The sequence below is a fragment of the Oryctolagus cuniculus genome, chromosome 3 (assembly GCF_964237555.1).
Source record: "Oryctolagus cuniculus chromosome 3, mOryCun1.1, whole genome shotgun sequence".
Taxonomy (NCBI): Eukaryota; Metazoa; Chordata; class Mammalia; order Lagomorpha; family Leporidae; genus Oryctolagus; species Oryctolagus cuniculus.
The window spans coordinates 38,280,358-38,298,177 of record NC_091434.1 but is presented as its reverse complement, the minus strand read 5'-3'; the positions used below and the strand labels follow the sequence as shown (position 1 = coordinate 38,298,177).

General features: G+C 45.1%; 1 protein-coding gene across 3 annotated transcripts in view; it reads right to left on the bottom strand.

Moving 5' to 3' along the window:
* Positions 1–39: 39 nt before the first annotated feature.
* MPP4 (MAGUK p55 scaffold protein 4) overlaps positions 40–17,820 on the bottom strand; it is a 45,038-nt gene continuing 27,257 nt past the window's right edge. For 2 of the 3 annotated variants that reach the window (XM_070070381.1, XM_070070382.1), the window contains exons 14-22: positions 15,759–15,779; positions 12,478–12,492; positions 10,168–10,209; positions 8,648–8,818; positions 6,963–7,043; positions 4,708–4,801; positions 3,907–4,015; positions 2,139–2,273; positions 40–589 (exon numbers count right to left, since the gene is read on the bottom strand). In XM_070070381.1, coding sequence (XP_069926482.1) covers positions 395–589; positions 2,139–2,273; positions 3,907–4,015; positions 4,708–4,801; positions 6,963–7,043; positions 8,648–8,818; positions 10,168–10,209; positions 12,478–12,492; positions 15,759–15,779 — 863 coding nt within the window. In that variant the 3' untranslated portion in view covers positions 40–394. The remainder of the gene's footprint in view (positions 590–2,138; positions 2,274–3,906; positions 4,016–4,707; positions 4,802–6,962; positions 7,044–8,647; positions 8,819–10,167; positions 10,210–12,477; positions 12,493–15,758; positions 15,780–17,820) is intronic. The other variant, XM_070070383.1, reaches the window with a different exon arrangement.

Genomic DNA, 17,820 nt, shown 5'->3' with positions numbered 1-17,820 from the left:
GTAAAAGGCATTCACAAAACAGAAGTTTCATAAAGTGCATTTCCGAAATTAAATACTGCTCATTTTATTTAGGAAAGCTCCTTTTAACTGAATCTTGGAAAGACCTGAAGTCCCTAAGAAGCGCTCATTCTTGGTGACGTTATTGATATGCCCACCACAACCGCATCGAAGGGGAAGGAAAAGAGAAAGGTTTCCCTAAATGCCAAATGTGTCACTCTGCACAGCCTTGCAATATAATACAGAGCCATACTGTTGCGATACTGTTAATGAACTGCAGCACTTATCCAGTTGCACACACTAACATGGGTCAGTACTGCTGTTAAGACAGCAGCTGTTATTCCAGGTCTCCCCGACAAGGCTGCAGCGCTAAAACTCCAGCCCGAAGCAGGGGACCTCATGAAGACTCGGTGTCGGAGGAAATCCACGTGGCGGGGACCCACTGAGGCTCCTCCTGAGCCTTCTGTACAACAGATAACAACCGGGCACACGCATCTTGCAAGTTGTCATTCACAATCACGTAATCAAAAAACTGGCCAAACTGAGCCTCCATTTTTTGGGCCAAATCCTCCATCTCTTGTAGGTCTTCATCCTTCAAATGAAACAGAAAAAGGCAGGTAGCACGGACTTCATGAGACAAATAGAAATAATACACGCGGATGCTGTCACATTCGTTGTGAAGCTATTTATTTAAAAGCAAGTAGGCTAGATGTTCGAAATGCGAACATCAATTTCAAATGAAAGTGAATAAGAAAAATATGACTTTGCAAATACAAAATGGCTGCTTTTAGCATGAGAGTGAGACCTGGCTATGTCGACTTGGACGTCCCTAACTCACTGTAATATTTTCTATTTCTACTATTATGAAATGTTCATTCTGTGAAGGCATTTGGCCTTCACTGGGCATTAAAACATTAAATTAATTGCTGTTATTTTAATGTGTCCATGAGCACTCAAAATACAAATTTTGCTGCAATACTCCCTTAAAAGGTGACCAAGTATGATAGTGACCATACATATGATAGTGAAACAAGTTTGCCATCAAAATGAGAACACAATTTTAAATGCCCCAGTGACTCAGAGAAGTCAGCCCCAGACTGTATCTGAAAGGCAAACTGGAGAATCAGACTTTCGTAGTCATTGAAAAAAGTAGGAAGATAAAAGTAACAAGATGGAGGATGATACAAAGGTGACTTGAGGCAAGCACTTGGCCTAGCAGTTAAGATGCTGGTTACAGTGTCTGCACCCAGGGCAGGTGCCTGGCACAGTGGGACACTTGGGACACCTGAATGCCACGGGGATTGCCTGGGTTTGAGTTCCAGCTCCACTCTGCTTCCAGCTTCCTGCTATTGCCCACCCTGAGGGGGCAGCAAATGATGGCCCAAGTTATTGGATCCCTGCTCCCTGCCACCAACAGGGGAGACCCAGACTGAGCTCAGGATAGAATTTCTGGCTTCAGCCTTGTCCAGCCCCAGGCATTTGGGGATTGAACCAGAGAATAGAAGGCTTGCTCGCTCGCTCTCTCTCTCTCTCTCTCTCTCTCTTTCGTCTGTCTCTCTGCCTTTTGAATAAGTAAAACTTGTATCCCATATCAGAATACCTGGGATTGATTCCTGGCTATGGTTTCAATCCCAGCTTCCTTGTAATGCAGATTCTAACGTATTGAGCCCCTGGCATCCATGTGGTAGGCCTGAACTGAGTTCCCAATTCCAGGCCCATCCTTGGCTATTATCACATTTGGTGAATTAATCAGGGATGGGATCTCTCTCTCTCTCTCTCTCTCTCTCTCTCTCTCTCTCTTTCTTCTTCCCTTTCCTCTCTCTCTCCCTTGCCCCACCCCCTCCCTGGGACTGGATTAGCAAGAAACTGTATATGGGACCTGGGTGTTTTAACTGGCACCTTAATTAATCATGAAGCTAAATGTGTGCCCAACAAAGCACACCCTTTAACATAGTGATCTCTGGAAACAATACAGCAATTTATCTTTGACCAAACCATTTTATTGAGGGGCTTCAGGAGTTGGTACAAAAGAAAGAACAAGGAAGACAATGACTTCCAAAGTGCTCAACTGGCCTAACTCAGATCTTCCCCCAGCTTCACAGTCACTGCAAGCACTCCATTGATTTTTGACTGTACCTTACCTTGAATTTCATGTCCACAAAGTAATCGGTAATAATTTTGGCATTTTTCCGAGACTGTTTCATACAGTTCATATTAGATGGCTTTATAAATATGACATAGGGCTTCAGATCTTGAGTTCGAGCCATTTGAATATCCTACGTGGAAAAGTTAAAGCACATTCAAAAACAGAATCTTAGCTTCCTAGATTCAACATTAATGTTCTCAAAATCTCTAAGATCAGAAATTAACAACTATTTTTGGACAGAGTATAGTCTCATGTCATCCCCAATTTTTCAATCCCTAAAAAAAATTTAAAAATCAAACATTTTAGTAATTAAGAAGCTAGATTCTAGAAACAAAATTAAGGGCAAACCCCGGCTCTTCTTCTTCTTCTTTTTTTTTTTTTTTTTTTTTTTTTTTTTTTTTTTTTTTGACAAGGCAGAGTGGACAGTGAGAGAGAGAGAGAGAAAGTTCTTCTTTTGCTGTTGGTTCACCCTCCAATGGCCACCGCGGCTGGCGCACCGCACTGATCCGATGGCAGGAGCCAGGAGCCAGGTGCCCTGGTGTGCCAGGTGTCTCCCATGGGGTGCAGGGCCCAAGCACCTGGGCCATCCTCCACTGCACTCCCTGGCCACAGCAGAGGGCTGGCCTGGAAGAGGGGCAACCGGGACAGAATCCGGCGCCCCGACCGGGACTAGAACCCAGTGTGCCGGCGCCGCTAGGCGGAGGATTAGCCTAGTGAGCCGCGGCGCCGGCCCACCCTGGCTCTTCTTACTAGTTATGACTGGCTACTGAAATCCTACTAGCTGGGTAAGAGTGTGTGTGTGAGAGAATCTGACTTCCTGAGAGTGGGGTTCTGTACTGATCTCCTATGACAAGGACAAAGAGAGGCTCTCAGGGTGGGTCTGTTCAGTCTCCCTCTCACTTCCCTTTCCTTTCGCATCACCTCACATATGACCCCACTGCCATCCCCACACTGACTGCCAGCTTTGAACAGATCTCTCTTCCTCTATGTCTCTTTAGCACACAAGTATTTTTTAAATGACTAAGAAAACACAAAGTACAATGATCATAAAAACTGGGACTTCAAAATCCCATGTTGTTGACTTCATGTTAACTTGCTCATTCCTGCTCCATTCCACATATGATCTCAATGAAGTGACCACCAACATGGCAACACAGCAACCTCACCTCCTTGTGTAAAACAACATGTAATTCCCTCCATGAGAAGTTAGTGTGATGTCTGTGACCAACACCCAAGCAAGAAATAATCTAACTTCTCTGACCACCCCACCACCACCTCAACTCAACTCTTTCTCAACCAAAATCAAGACATTGGCAATTGGTGTTTCAGGCAAGCTCTTGGCCATTAGATACAAAAAGTGATTGAGGCCAGCATTGTGACACAGCAGGTTAAGCTGCTGCGTGTGACACCGGCATCCCATATAGGCATGGGTTCAAGTTCCAGCTGCTCCACTTCTGATCCAATTCCTTGCTATTGGCCTGGGAAAAGCAGCAGAACACATAGCTCAAGATCTTGAGTCCCTGAACCTATGTGGGAGACCCAGATGGGGCTCTTGGCTCCAGCCTGGCATAGCGCTGGCCATTGCATTCATCTGGGGAGTGAACCAGTGGATGGAAGATCTCTCTCTCTCTCTCTCTCTCTCTCTCTCTCTTACTCTTCCAAATAAATACATAAATAATTTTGAAATAAAATTAGATGTGTACAAAGGAGATGACACACGTTCATTACTTTGGGGAGCTGAGAAATATCCCCAACAGACCCACCTGAGGTTCCAAGTCCATGACACAGACCTTCCCTTCGTCAAGGACTGCTTGAACAGCATCCACACTGGTGCCGTACAGGTGGCCTTTGTACTCACCATACTCCAGCATCCTGCAAGGGTGAGACAAAGAGAAGAATTCTTGGGGCTGGGTTAAACCATTGCCTGCAGCGCCGGCATCGCATACGGGCACTGGTTTGTGTCTGAGTGCTCTACTTTCAATCCAACTCCTGCTAATGTGCCTGGGAATGCAGCAAAAGATGACCTGAGTGCCTGGGCCTCTGCCACTCACATGGGAGACACAGATGGAACTGGCTTTGGCCTGTCCAGTCCTGACCACTGATGTCATTTGAGGAGTGAGTTAGCTGATGGAAGGTCAGGGTCTCCCCCCCCCCCACCCTTTTCCCTCTCCCTCTCTCTCTAACTCTGCCTTTCAAATAAACAAATGAACCTTAAAAAAAAAAAAAAAGAATTTTTCTACAAGTGAAACATCATTAGTGGTAACATGAAGATAAATCCAAAGAATTGAATATATAGACTTTACTAGTTCAAAAAGAACTAGTGGATACTCAGCAAGAGAAAAAATTACTTCCTCTAATTCTCTCAAGTTTGCAGCTCAATCCTGTTCCCTTTTCACATCCAGTGAGTCTGTGTACTACTGTATCAACATACATTCCTTGCTTACCTCTTCAGAAACAAAAGGAATTACCCACTCCCCCCAGGGCTTTAGATGGTGCATAAAAATAAGCAATCAATTTTGAATGTAAAATAGAGGCCAGAATGGATGTTTGAACCTCCGCCTCACCTGTGACTGTAAATGAGGCTCTCAAAGGTTTCCCTTGACACATAGTGGTACTCACGCCCGTTTATTTCATAACTCTTTTTGGAACGAGTAGTATCTGTCAGAAAGGGGAATGAAATGTTTCAGAGTCTTCAAATTATCTTATTACCAATATGCATTTGGGTCAATCAAAATAAATAAATAAATGTATAAACAAATATAAGAAAATAAAAAGCTATAACCAAAAGCAGGAACCTGAATTGGTAATAAAGATGACATTCTCACATCAAAATTGGTTCATCTATAAACTTTTATTAAGGGCTCATGGTACAAAAAAGGATGTCTTAGGTAGTAAGCCAGGATAAGGGGGCCTTCTGGGAACACTACTACTTCAGATCAGGCACTGGGGAATTATCCGTGAACCTAAAGTGTCTGAAGACCCCCAGGTATCAGTACTGGCAATATCTTGTTTGGATGGCACATTTCCATGAAGTCATCTCATCACCCACACGTCTAGCTAAGAGAAACATTATTATCCACGGTTCACTGGAAAGTAACTGCAGCTTTTGGAGAGTACTTAACTTGCTCACATTCACAGAATTCATGAAGACTGAAGTGGAAGCCAGAACGTAGGTGTCCGGACTCCTCCTCACCTCACGTTTCCTACTGCCCCACATTATCTCAGGTGTGAAGTGAAGAAGGCCCATGTGGTCCTATAGTCCTCCCCAGATGCCCTTGTACCGAAGTGGAGCAGGGAATTCTTCCAGGGAGCACAAAACTCAAGAGAGCTTGGGCCGAATCTGGATTCTCTGATTCTCTGACGTGGCCCTTTTGACTAGAGACTCTTCAACTGAAATTGCCCCTGGCATGGAATATAGGAGTCTGCTGAACAGCTAAAAGTCACTTCATGTCTGATCATCCATTTACCCAGCGAATGTGTACTGAGTGCCTGCCATGTTCCAGGTTTTGTATTGGCTTTGGTTAATATTGAATTATATTCACATAAACCAAAGATGCCTCTTCTCATTTGCTTCCATTGGACTGATATTTGATACGGTGGATTAAATTGCATGAATTGCTACATAACCCAAGGCATCCATAAGTGGACACTAAAAATCATTTGCTCAATTTTGAAAGCAACATTTGTGCCACATTTTCTCACTTTGATGGTGGTTATCCATATCCCTTAAAATTCCCCCACAGTCTGTTAGCATTTCACTTTCACCCAGAGCACTGAAACGTGACGAACCCTTTAGAGATTTTCCTCTTGAGATTCACGCCTGTTCCGCATACAGAAGCAGCACTTCAGGATACCCAGGGTTTGGGATGTGACCCTAAAACAACATTTCAGGTGTCCTACTGCTGCTGGGTGGAAATCGGGCAGATCCTGTGGCTCTTCTGATCACACTTAAGGCTCGTTTTTAAAAGTCTACCATCATTCATGCCACAAGTTCATTGTCATAATTCAGACTCAGTTTAACAATTAAAGCCCTGTTCCCCTGCAATAAGCAAGGCTATAAACTTCACTTCTGTTTTGGGCTTCTCCTCCACACATCTGGCTCAGCCTTTCTTCACCGGGGGAAGCCTGCAGTCAAAGAAACCCGGGGCCGAGAGGAGGAGTCTGATTCGCTTCTCCTTTCTTTCTCTGCAGGTCTATTGCTCCTCTCCCATTTAGTAACTCTCCAAGGCTGGAGTACAGGGGGAGAGGAGAAAGCAGGGCAGGGATATTCTGACTGGGTAGGCACCGCTGCTGGCTGCTTGCTATCAGCTGCCTTTAGACTTCTCCGATGTTTGAATCTGCCCCTTTCTCTTGTAGATGACATAGTGGATTATTCTGTAAACCCACTAACATCACTTCCCCCACCACCAGGTCTCTCAAATCCAATCTCTATCCCAGCTAGTCACTCGGGATTCCTTCCACACCCTGGTGTATCTGGGGGTACTTTTTGCCTCCTTCCACTGGGGCTTCCTCTTGAGTAGAAACCAAGATAATCCCAGGCTGAATTTCCCCACAGTATCAAGCCCAGATCTGGTCCTTAGAACACATTACATATCTTTTGCTATGACAGGTTCTCCAAGAGCAGCTACTTCCCAAATCACAGCCATCAGCCACTTCCTCTACCCTTGTGTCTTACACAACAAAGACAAGATCATCCCTTGTGTCTTATGCTTTGACAACAAAGATGGCATGACAGTTCAGTGAGGCTGGTGTGTCCAAAGAGGCAAGGAGAGTTTTACCAAAACACGAACTGCTATAAAAAAAGAAAAACTAAACATACGTGGCACGGCACTTTGAAAATGGCCGGGGTTAAATTCAATAAGTTGTCTTCTCAGTTCATTTACCCCAACACCAGAAGGCCCTAAACACAAAGGGTCACATGTAGAAATCATTAGATGAGGATAAATATAATCATGCAGCAAAACAATCATTTCAATTGTTCTATTGAAGAAAATCAAGAGCAAATGTTTTTAGGGAGACTAGGTGCCTTCCCATCTCACAAATCAAACACCACCAGAAAACTCTTGGGAATTTTCCTGGTGACTTCTGGGGAGTGACCCACACCACTTCAAGGTTCAGAAATGAGATTGGAAACTGCAGGAACCCGGCACCCTAACAAACATCATAAAATGATAGGTGCTATGAGAATATGCTGGCCTGATTTCACATCAGCTAAGACATCCTGCCTTTTGCCCTCAAATGAAGTTTCCATCACATCACAATGAGAAATCAGCTCGACAATCACAGGTTCAGGAACAGCGAATTCAGGGGCACACTTCTGAATGCTTGAATCAGAACTCCCACGCCCAAGTGGAGGCAGTGCCAACATCATGGGTATATAACTCGCAGTTACACAACTTTTATATGCTTAGCAGGACACCACCCTGGGGCTGGCACTGTGGCGCAGTGGGTTAATGCCCTGGCCTGAAGCGCCAGCATCCCATATGGGCACCGGTTCAAGACCCAGCTGCTCCATTTCCGATCCAGCTCTCTGCTATGGCCTGGGAAAGCAGTAGAAGATGAGCCAAGTCCTTGGGCCCCTGCACCTGTGTGGGAAACCCAGAAGACTCTCTTGGCTCCTGGCTTTGGATTGGCACAGCTCCAGCCCTTGTGGCCAATTGGGGCAATTGGGGAGTGAACCAGAGGATGGAAGATCTCTCTCTCTCTCTCTCTGCCTCTCCTCTCTCTGTGTAACTCTTTCAAATAAATAAGCCTTTTTAAAAAAGAGTAAGAAAAATAGTTTTTTAAAAGTTTTTTTTTTTTTTTTAAAAAAGAAGGACACCAAATCACAGCCTGGACTGATGCTCTGCTATTGCATCTTGAAATCCTTAACACTTCCCTTATATTTTGATTTTTGCACTGGGCCCTGCAAATGTTCAGGTCCTGGCTTTAAGACATGTTGTTCTGCTCTACCAGGGCCTGCCCTGGTCACAGCTGAGCACACAGAGGATGGCAGTAAGATACAGGATGCTACTGCTGCAGGGGCCAATTTTACAGCAGTAACCCCAGCACTGTTCTTTAGCACCAAAGATTCAGTTCACAAGATGTTAGGCACTTTTGTAAAGGACATGAGTATAGATTTCTTAGGGAAACGGACTCCAAGGATTTATTTTCCTCATACAGACTAATGATTCAGTCTAGGGGTACATCATCTATGCTTCTAGGGCAAATTCTAAACAGGCAAAACAGAATCTCAGTTATAATATCCTCTTAATTTAATTGTGCATGGGGGAACACGCGTGCACACACACACACACACAGAGCAGGCTGCAATAAAGTTATACCTATAAACACACATCTAAGACAGATTTTATTTTTTTCTTAAAAACATAAACCATTATTTTTATAGAGTTCTATATATTTCCATAGAGAGAGTTCTACTCTTATTGCTATTCCTAATGCAGACAAATCTAGAGGGAAAACTGCAAACATCACGGGAGATGGTGCACGCTAGGACATACATACCCACGAGCACTATGAGGCGGTGCTTATCTGCAGGGCGTCGCTGGTACCGCACCACCTCCTCGTAAGGGGCGCCCACTGCACTGTAGCAGCCACCAGTACAGCACACAGTGGCACGCAGCTGGCTGAGGTGAGACTTCCTGCGACAAAGGCGCATGCTTCGGCGGAAGCCAGCTGGGCAGGGGGAAAGGCACACAGCATGAGCTCCAGGGTGGGAGAGCTTCCTTCTCCCTTCAAATCTGATGGAGCCTTAGTGACTGCGACAGTAAGCGGCTAATGAATGCAGACTTGGCTTTCTGAAGGGAGAAGACAGGAAATGCTATGAAGGGAAAATGAGTAGTACCCCTCTTGTTAGGTCTAAGTCACCTCCAGGGTCCCAGGCACTGCACTAGGTGTTGGATGTGCAGTGGCCAACTAATCCAAGCCCATTTTCTTGGAAAACTTACATTTTATGGAGGAGAGACAAAAGTGAACAACAGACATAGTGCTTAGAGAAAGGGTGAGTGGGTGGAGAATGACAGGGTGCATTTCCAACGAGAGCATCTCTGAGAAGTGGCATTGAACAGGGGATGGGGGAGGTAACGGAGCTGGCTAAGGAAGCATCTGGGAGGAGAGCAGCCCAGGCCGAGAGAACAGCAAACGCCGAGATGCAGGGAAACGAGCATGCTTGGGGCACTCCAGGAGGAGCAGGGGAGCCTGCAGCAGAGCGGTGAGCCACAGCCAGGGTGGTGGGAGGAGTGGGGACTGCAGCCAGGCCACCCAGGGCCTTGGAGAAGCACTGGAGCGTGATGGAGCATGTGGGGGCCACTGGATGATGGAGGCAGGGTGTGGCATGACTTATGTTTCTGGAGGATGTAACCAAGTGACAGACTACAGAAATGTGACCAGGCACAGCTGCTTAACCTAGTGGTTATGAGACTTGCATCACATACCAGAGTCCCTGAGTCTGACTCCTGGTTCCAGCTCCTAACCATAGCTTCCTGCTAATGCTGACCCTAGGGGGCAGCAGGGATGGCATAAGTGATTGTCTCCCTGCCACCCAGAGGGGAGACCCAAGTTCAGTCCCTGGCTCCTGGTTCCATCCCAGCCCTGCCTGGCTTTTGCAGGCTCTCTGGTGTCTGTCTGTCTGCCTGTCTGTATGTCTTTCTCTCTCTCTTTCTCTCCCTTCTCAAATAAATTTTTTTAAGAAAGAAGAACTGTGGCCGTAAGCAGTGAGTTTCACAGTCACCAAACTGGTCTCTTTAGAGTAAGGTGAGTAACCTGTGAAACAATCTATAGGAAATCAAAAGGATCTGCATTTAACAAATAATCAAGAGATATTGATTGGAAACTACATGAATAACAAGGACCACTCAATAAATCAGACTAGTGACCCAAGAACTAGACAAGAAAACCAGAACATGGAACAAGCTTGAAAACGTCCAACAGCAAAGGAAGCTTTGGAAGAATGAGAAGAGCATCGGGCCAGTATGAAGTAACTTAGTAAGTGATGTAGGACCCACCTCTTGGTAATCATCACCTACCGATAAAAAACTTCTCACCATAGCCAACAAACTCCTCCTTGTCTGGAACACACAGAATGACAGGGAAAGATGTAAGCATGAGACATTTGCTTAGAACTAGCGCATGAAACCAGCTTCAGTGTCCCAGTGACAGTTTTTTAATAGAGGGCAACACAGCTGAATTTATCCTTGAGTGCTTTATTGAAGAATGCTAGGGGGACCAGCGCTGTGGCATAGCAAGTAAAGCAGCTGCCTGCAGTGCTGGCACCCCACATAGGTGCCGGTTCAAGTCTGCTACTCCATTTCCAATCTAGCTCTCTGCTGTGGCCTGGGAAAGCAGCAGAAGATGGCCCAAGCCCTTGAGTCCCTGCACATGCATAGTAGACCTGGAAGAAGCTCCAGGTTCCTGACTTCAATTGGTTCAGCTCTGGCCATTGTGGCCATGGGGGGAGTGAACCAGTGGATGGAAGACCTTTCTATCTGTCCCTCTCTCTCTCTGTAACTCTGTCTCTCAAATAAACAAATGAACCTTAAAAAAAAACAGAAACAGAGAAAGTGCCTTTAACTTTAACTTATAGATACTCTGTTCCTTCAGTGTCTGTAATTAATCTCTTTGATAGATACAGATTTTTATTTTCTTCCTTATAATGGTTCATTCTAGACAAAGTTAGTATTGGTTGTAAAGCTGTCAATTATTTCCATTTGGCCAGGAATCTGAGAGGCCAAGGGAAGCAAACTTCACCCAGCACCTCTGAAACATCCAGGGTGAGTTCAAACGCCTGCTTCTGCTTCTGTTGTAGCTTCAGAAAAGTTGGTATGAACTCCAGCGAGGATGTCATAGACAGGCATTTTCAAATTACTTTTTAAGTTCCTTGTCATTTATGTGACTCTGTTTGGATCCTTGAAATATATAGAGTATTTGGTCATAGAATGAACTGACTTATACTCTTGGCCATTTTTAAACATGCATTTTAAAAGATTAAGGAGGCCGGCGCCGCGGCTCACTAGGCTAATCCTCCGCCTAGCGGCGCCGGCACACCGGGTTCTAGTCCCGGTCGGGGCGCCGGATTCTGTCCCGGTTGCCCCTCTTCCAGGCCAGCTCTCTGCTATGGCCAGGGAGTGCAGTGGAGGATGGCCCAGGTGCTTGGGCCCTGCACCCCATGGGAGACCAGGAAAAGCACCTGGCTCCTGGCTCCTGCCATCGGATCAGTGCGGTACGCCGGCCGCAGCGCGCCGGCCGCGGCGGCCATTGGAGGGTGAACCAACGGCAAAGGAAGACCTTTCTCTCTGTCTCTCTCTCTCTCACTGTTCACTCTGCCTGTCAAAAAATAAAAAAAAAAAAAAATAAATAAATAAAAAAAAAAGATTAAGGAAAACACACCAATATCAGTTCTATCTTCTGGCAACTAAGCACGCTTCTCTAATGAAGATGTGTCAGGGCATGCATTGTGGCATAGCAGGTAAAGCCACCACCTGTAATGTCAGCATCCTATGTGGGCACAGGTTCATGTCCCAGGTACTCTACTTCCAAACCAGCTCCCTTCCAATGGCCTGGGAAAAGCAGCAGAAGATGACCCAAGTGTTTGGGCTCCTGCCACCCAGGTGGGAGACCTGGATAAGGCTCCTGGCTTTGGAGTGGCTCAACCTTGGCCATTGTGGCCATATAGGGAGTGAACCAGCAGATGAACGATCTCTCTCTCTCTCTTTCTCTCTCTTTCTGTAACTCATCCAAATAAAAATAATTTTAAAAAGATATGTCAATAAGTTTAAAAGGAAATGTTTAGTCATGGTTAGGTTCATACAACTTAATTACTTCCATTATTTTTTTTTAATTTTTTTTTGATAGGCAGAGTGGACAGTGAGAGAGAGAGACAGAGAGAGAAAGGTCTTCCTTTGCCGTTGGTTCACCCTCCAATGGCCGCCGCTGCAGCCGGCGCACCGCGCTGATCCGATGGCAGGAGCCAGGATCCAGGTGCTTTTTTTCCTGGTCTCCCATGGGGTGCAGGGCCCAAGCACCTGGGCCATCCTCCACTGCACTCCCTGGCCATAGCAGAGAGCTGGCCTGGAAGAGGGGCAACTGGGACAGAATCCGGCGCCCCGACCGGGACTAGAACCCGGTGTGCCGGCGCCGCAAGGTGGAGGATTAGCCTAGTGAGCCACGGCGCCGGCTTACTTCCATTATTTTTAAATATATTCTATGAAATTGAATATTTCAGTGTTGATATCACTCTGAAAATATTGTTATATTTACCTTAACAGTTATTCTGTCAAGTATTCACTCTAAGGCTCTGAAAGATCTTAAACATGGTGTACTCAGGAAATCATAATTACCTTCTGAAAGTTCCTCTGGATGTTGAGTTAAGGGAAGAAACAAACATGAGAGAGATCAGGTTAGCCATCAAACACAAACACACGATGTAAGAGAAGCATTCACACCACCACTAGCCAAAGTTATAACTTAGGTAAGGCCAGGCAAGGCAAACAAGCAACACACAATCACGGATTTAAAAATTCTTTTAATCTGATTATGCCTCTAGGGTGCAGTAATGTTTTCCACAAGTTGCCTGCCAAGGCTGCCCCTGAGGGTGGGCATTTGGCCCAGTGGTTAAGACACCAGTCAGGATGCCTGTATCCCATTTCCCACCACGTGGGTTCGATGCCTGCCTCTGGCTCCTGATTCCAGCTTCCAGCTAATGCAGACCCTGGGAGGCAGCAGCAATGGCTCAAGTAATTGGGCTCCTGCCACCCTACATGGGAGACCTGGATTGAGTACATGGGGCCTTTGCAAGCATCTGGGGAGTGGAACAGCAGATGGGAGATCGGTGTCCAGCTTTCTCTGTCTCTCCAATCAATAATTAAAAAAACAACTCTTCTTGAAGCCTTTTGATCTATAAAGATTCTACAAAATGGGGCTTGAAAGAGAAATTATAGAAAGGCAGTGAATTTGAGCTTTCCCCCTCCTCTCCCAGTGGCCATATTGCAGCAGTCCTGGGGAGGGAGGGAAATGGTGGAAGGGTTGCTGGGACAGAGACTGCCACAGCCTCCAGCCAAGCGTCCTCATTCCTCAGCCCTTTCTGGGCCCAGCGCACGGGCCCCCATTTCTGACTGGCCCACTGACAATGGAACTATCTCACCCAGAGCCAACTTTGTTTTCCAGACAGCTTGAAACAGCGCATGTGTGCTCTCTTCTCTCTTTCTCTCTCCCTCCCTCCCTTCCTCCCTCCCTCTCTTACTGCTCTTAAACAGACCATACCATCACCTCCCAGAGAAATTCAAATGGGACACATAACACTTCACTCAGAGTAGGGCCCAACTAAAGAACTCCAACTGTCCACTAAGCAGTCTAAGTAATAAGATGAAGATCATGAATGGATGCCGAGGGTTACCTACCCAAAATCATGTTAGCTGGGTGCTGTTTCTACATGAGCTAGGTTTAGGATGTTCTGCAGAGTTCTCTGCTTTTCAGTAGGGAAGGGCAGCTGTGCACTTTCCACTGCCCTACTTACTGCTGCTGCTGACTGCCCATAAAGAACACGATTCAGTATAATAGTGCCAGCTAACATTCATGTAGCACTTCCTGTCGGTCAGCCGCCATAAGCAGTTGACTTACATTAATTATTGGTCCCATTTTGAGATGGGGACCCTGATGGACACAGAGGTTAAGTGCCAGAAGACCCACAGTTAGGGACGAATGGACCCAGGATTCAGACTTAGAAAATGTGGCTCAAGTTCATGGTCTTACTCACTATGCCATACCATCTCTCCTTTCACAGACTCAGCAAATGCCCCTAAACCTCAGCTACATCTGTAGCATGTGGAGTGTATTCCAGCAAAATGATGAGTTGACTAGAACAAAGAAGAAGGAATATAATCTAAAGGAAATAAAAATGAAACTATGAGTGGGCATTTGACTTAGTGGTTCAGACCTCTACTAAAACACCTGCATCCCATGCTGGAGTGCCTGGGATGAGCCCTGGCCTGGCTCTGGACCCCAGCTTCCTGCTAATGATCACCCTGGGAAGCAGCAGGTGATGGCTCAAGTACTTGGGTCCCTGCCACCCAGACCCGGGTTGAGCCTGGTCCAGCTCTGGCTATTGCAGGCATTTGAAGAGAGAACCAGAGGCTGAGGGCGCTCTCAAATAAACAAAAACATTTTTTAAAAATTAAACTAATCCCAAACAGTGGGCCAAGTATGGACAATCGAAAGCAAGAAATTTAGGAACAATGTAAGTGATGAGCAAATAATTTAGGTGAGTGGTTTCCAACTCCATCTGCCTTAATGCATTCTTTTTATAACTAATATTTGTAGCAATTTCTCTTATGAAATTATATTCTTATGTTTATGAAATGGAAATTATAAGTGATATAATCTACTGCACACATAATTTTAAAAATCAATACAGTAACTGTAATATAACAAAAAGGAAATAATTTAGACTTTAAAAATACTTTACATTATAATATACATCCTCAAGCAGGACTTCCCTAGAAGACATAAGAAATGACTAGATGTTTATACTACTTAAAATGAAGGAACATGAATTTAAACAAAGTGAGGAGGCCAGAAAGTATTTCCTTATATGAAGTGCAGAAATTCAGATGAGCAAAGGAATAGGAGGATCTAGGATAAAGAATGTTCTGGTACATGCAGACCAGATTTTATTTGGTACATGATGAGAGAAAGGAAATTGCCCTAACTGAAGCAAGGATAACAGGTGGAAGTATTAGAGATCAGAAAACAAAGAAAATGAGGGAGCACAGGATATTTGGAATCAGGTAACGAAACGTTATCACGGCCCAACAGGTGGTTGGTTTAAAAAAATGTTTTGTGGGGCCTACATTGCCAGTAACGATGCAAATATTATTTGAGGAATAGACACTTGATATTTATGTGCCTCAGTAATACCAAAGCATACATTAGAGAAAAAGGAAACTGGGTCAGTATAGACACCACACTTTCTAGTTTACTTAGCATCCACATGGGGTGGATAGGATGTGTGGAACAAAGTCTTCAGTCAGTGCAAGGCCCTATCTGCATTCTGCTTGAAGGTCTCTCTCCATGATGACTGTCTTCAAAACCACTGGGCTTTCATGTTATATCTTGTGAAAACCTACATCACTGCTGAGTGTTAAATAACCACACCTTTATGTGTCTAATGGGTTGGGTTCAGCAGCAATGTGAGGCTAGGAACAGCTGTTCACTACACAGGGTACCAAACTCTCCTGATTCTCATCAGTTAAGGTCAGCAGTACCCCCAGTCAAAATGAAAACCAAAAATTGAGCCCTGTCCCCCGAGTTCTAGAATGCCCCTCATGAACAAATAGTGGCCCTATGAGAAACACTCATTAATGAAAAATTTTCAGTGTCTCACAACTACATGGCTGATTGATTTTTCAATAAATTTTACTGTGTACAGTTGAGGTTTAGAGCATAATGTTATGAGATTCTTACATATAGTTATTACAGTGAAGCAAACCAACATGTCTACATCTCACCTAGTTACCTTTTGTTTACTGTTGATGTATTTAAACAAGTGTTATGTCATATCCCTAAATATGTTTAAATTATACATTTTAAAAATCAATGCCAGATAATTCATTTTTTAACTTACCAGATTCAAATGTTTCTTCATCTTGAGTTTTCCATGAAGGCAAAAACCAAAATTATTACATTACTGTCCACACTGAGTATGTATTAAAATAGTCTAATGCCCTGATACATACCTTGGCCCATACACTATCTTTAAACTTGTTTTCCTAACTCAAGGCCAAGTCAGTGGTGTCTCAATGGCATACACAAGGCTTGAGTGAGATACGTGCCATTCAGTAGTTGGGGTACAGCGGGAGCATAAATTAAAACACAATAATAAGATAGAAAAGACAATAAATGAAATACAATTCAAAGGAGGCTCAGAGGGCAGGGCAAAGTAGAACATTTAGGAAACTCCTATGGACTGTGAGGTCCTGCACAGCCTGGCTGCTGGGGGCCTTGCAATGAGGGAGGGGGCGTCCTGTCTGCAGCATTGGTGGTCCACAAGCAAGGCAGGGGTGGGGGCATCGTGGCAAGGAGAGTGAGCCCATGGATGGTTTGACTAAGTTTATTCAGGTGACGAAGTATCACTGGAAATGAACCAACTTCCTCATTTGTTAAAATCATACTCGTCAGTGTTCTTAGAATAAAGATTAACAAACTAGAATTATATGGAGGACAATTTGCAATAAATGTCAGTATTATCAATGCACACAACTTTGGATCAGGCAGTTCGTGTGTGTGTGAGATGGAAGACTTATAAAGCTATTCCTCAAAGCACTGGTTAATAATAGAAGATATTGAACATGATGCAAATGTCTGCAAGTGCTAATAAATGATTGTATGTGGTGGAATGAGAAGGTCATGCCAAGATGACCTCTGGCAAGCCAGCCTCAGTTACTCAGGAATGGCTTCAGAAACCCCCTGGGAAACCACCTGGTGACAGAGCCTGACTGGCAACAGGCTGTGATTGGTTAGGGCATAAACTGCCCCTTGACTGGATTGGCTGCCTCGGCTATATAAGCTGCTGCACCAACTGAAATAAACAAGTCTGTGGGCTGCTCGCCCCTGGTCTGCTTTCACCTGACTCCCAGGGTCTGTGTGGTGACTCCGCGCCTCTTGCCCCCACTGCACTCCTCCTCTCAGAGCGAATCCACAGCAACAATTGTGTAAGTGTGTGACAACTTACTTAGTCAACAAGCTGATCTGAAGGAGGAGGAGGAGGAGGAGGAGGAGGAGGAGAAGGAGGGGGAGGAGGAGTAGGAGAATCAGCAGCAGTGGGGAAAGCTCTTAATGGACTAAGAATCATCACCAAGAGACATGACATTAAGTTGAGAAGCCAGGGACAGACATGTGTGCACAGTACGCCATCAAAGGGATATGTGTAGGGATGAGGGCAGCAGAGGAGAAACATGCCCATCATTGCTTTTGTGTGCAGAGTGTGTCTGGAGGAGGGGGAGAAGCTACTAATAGTTATTGCCTCTAGACAGAGAACTGAGCAGGGGAATTTGGAAAGCCAGGAACTTCATACTGAATGTACTCTTGCAGTTCTTGAGTTTTGGACTATGTGACTGTGTTACCTCATAAAATTCGAACTAAAGTTGTAGAAAGAAAATGAATATTTGCTGTGCCATGGCTCACTTGGCTAAACCTCTGCCTGCGGCGCTGGCATCCCATATGGGCGCTGGGTTCTAGTCCCGGTTGTTCCTCTTCCAGTCCAGCTCTCTGCTATGGCCCAGGAGGGCAGTGGAGGATGGCCCAAGTGGTTGGGCGCCTGCACCCACGTGGGAGACCAGGAAGAGGCACCTGGCTCCTGGCTTCAGATCGGCGCAGCACCGGCTGTAGTGGCCATTAGGGGAGTGAACCAAAGGAATGAAGACCTTTCTCTCTGTCTCTCTCACTGTCTATAACTCTCTCTCTGTCTCTCTCTCACACTAATTCTGCCTGGCCAAAAAAAAAGAAAAAAGAAAAAGAAGAGAAAATGAATATTACCACAAATTAAAAAAAGAAATTGTCAGCATTATTCTGTTGCTGTTCGGAGAAATATACGTGAATCTTTGAAATAGCCACCATTTAAATACAGCACCTGTTCTTTCATTTCTAAAAACTAGATTAGTCCATTAAGGCAAGACAGGTGCACCTGT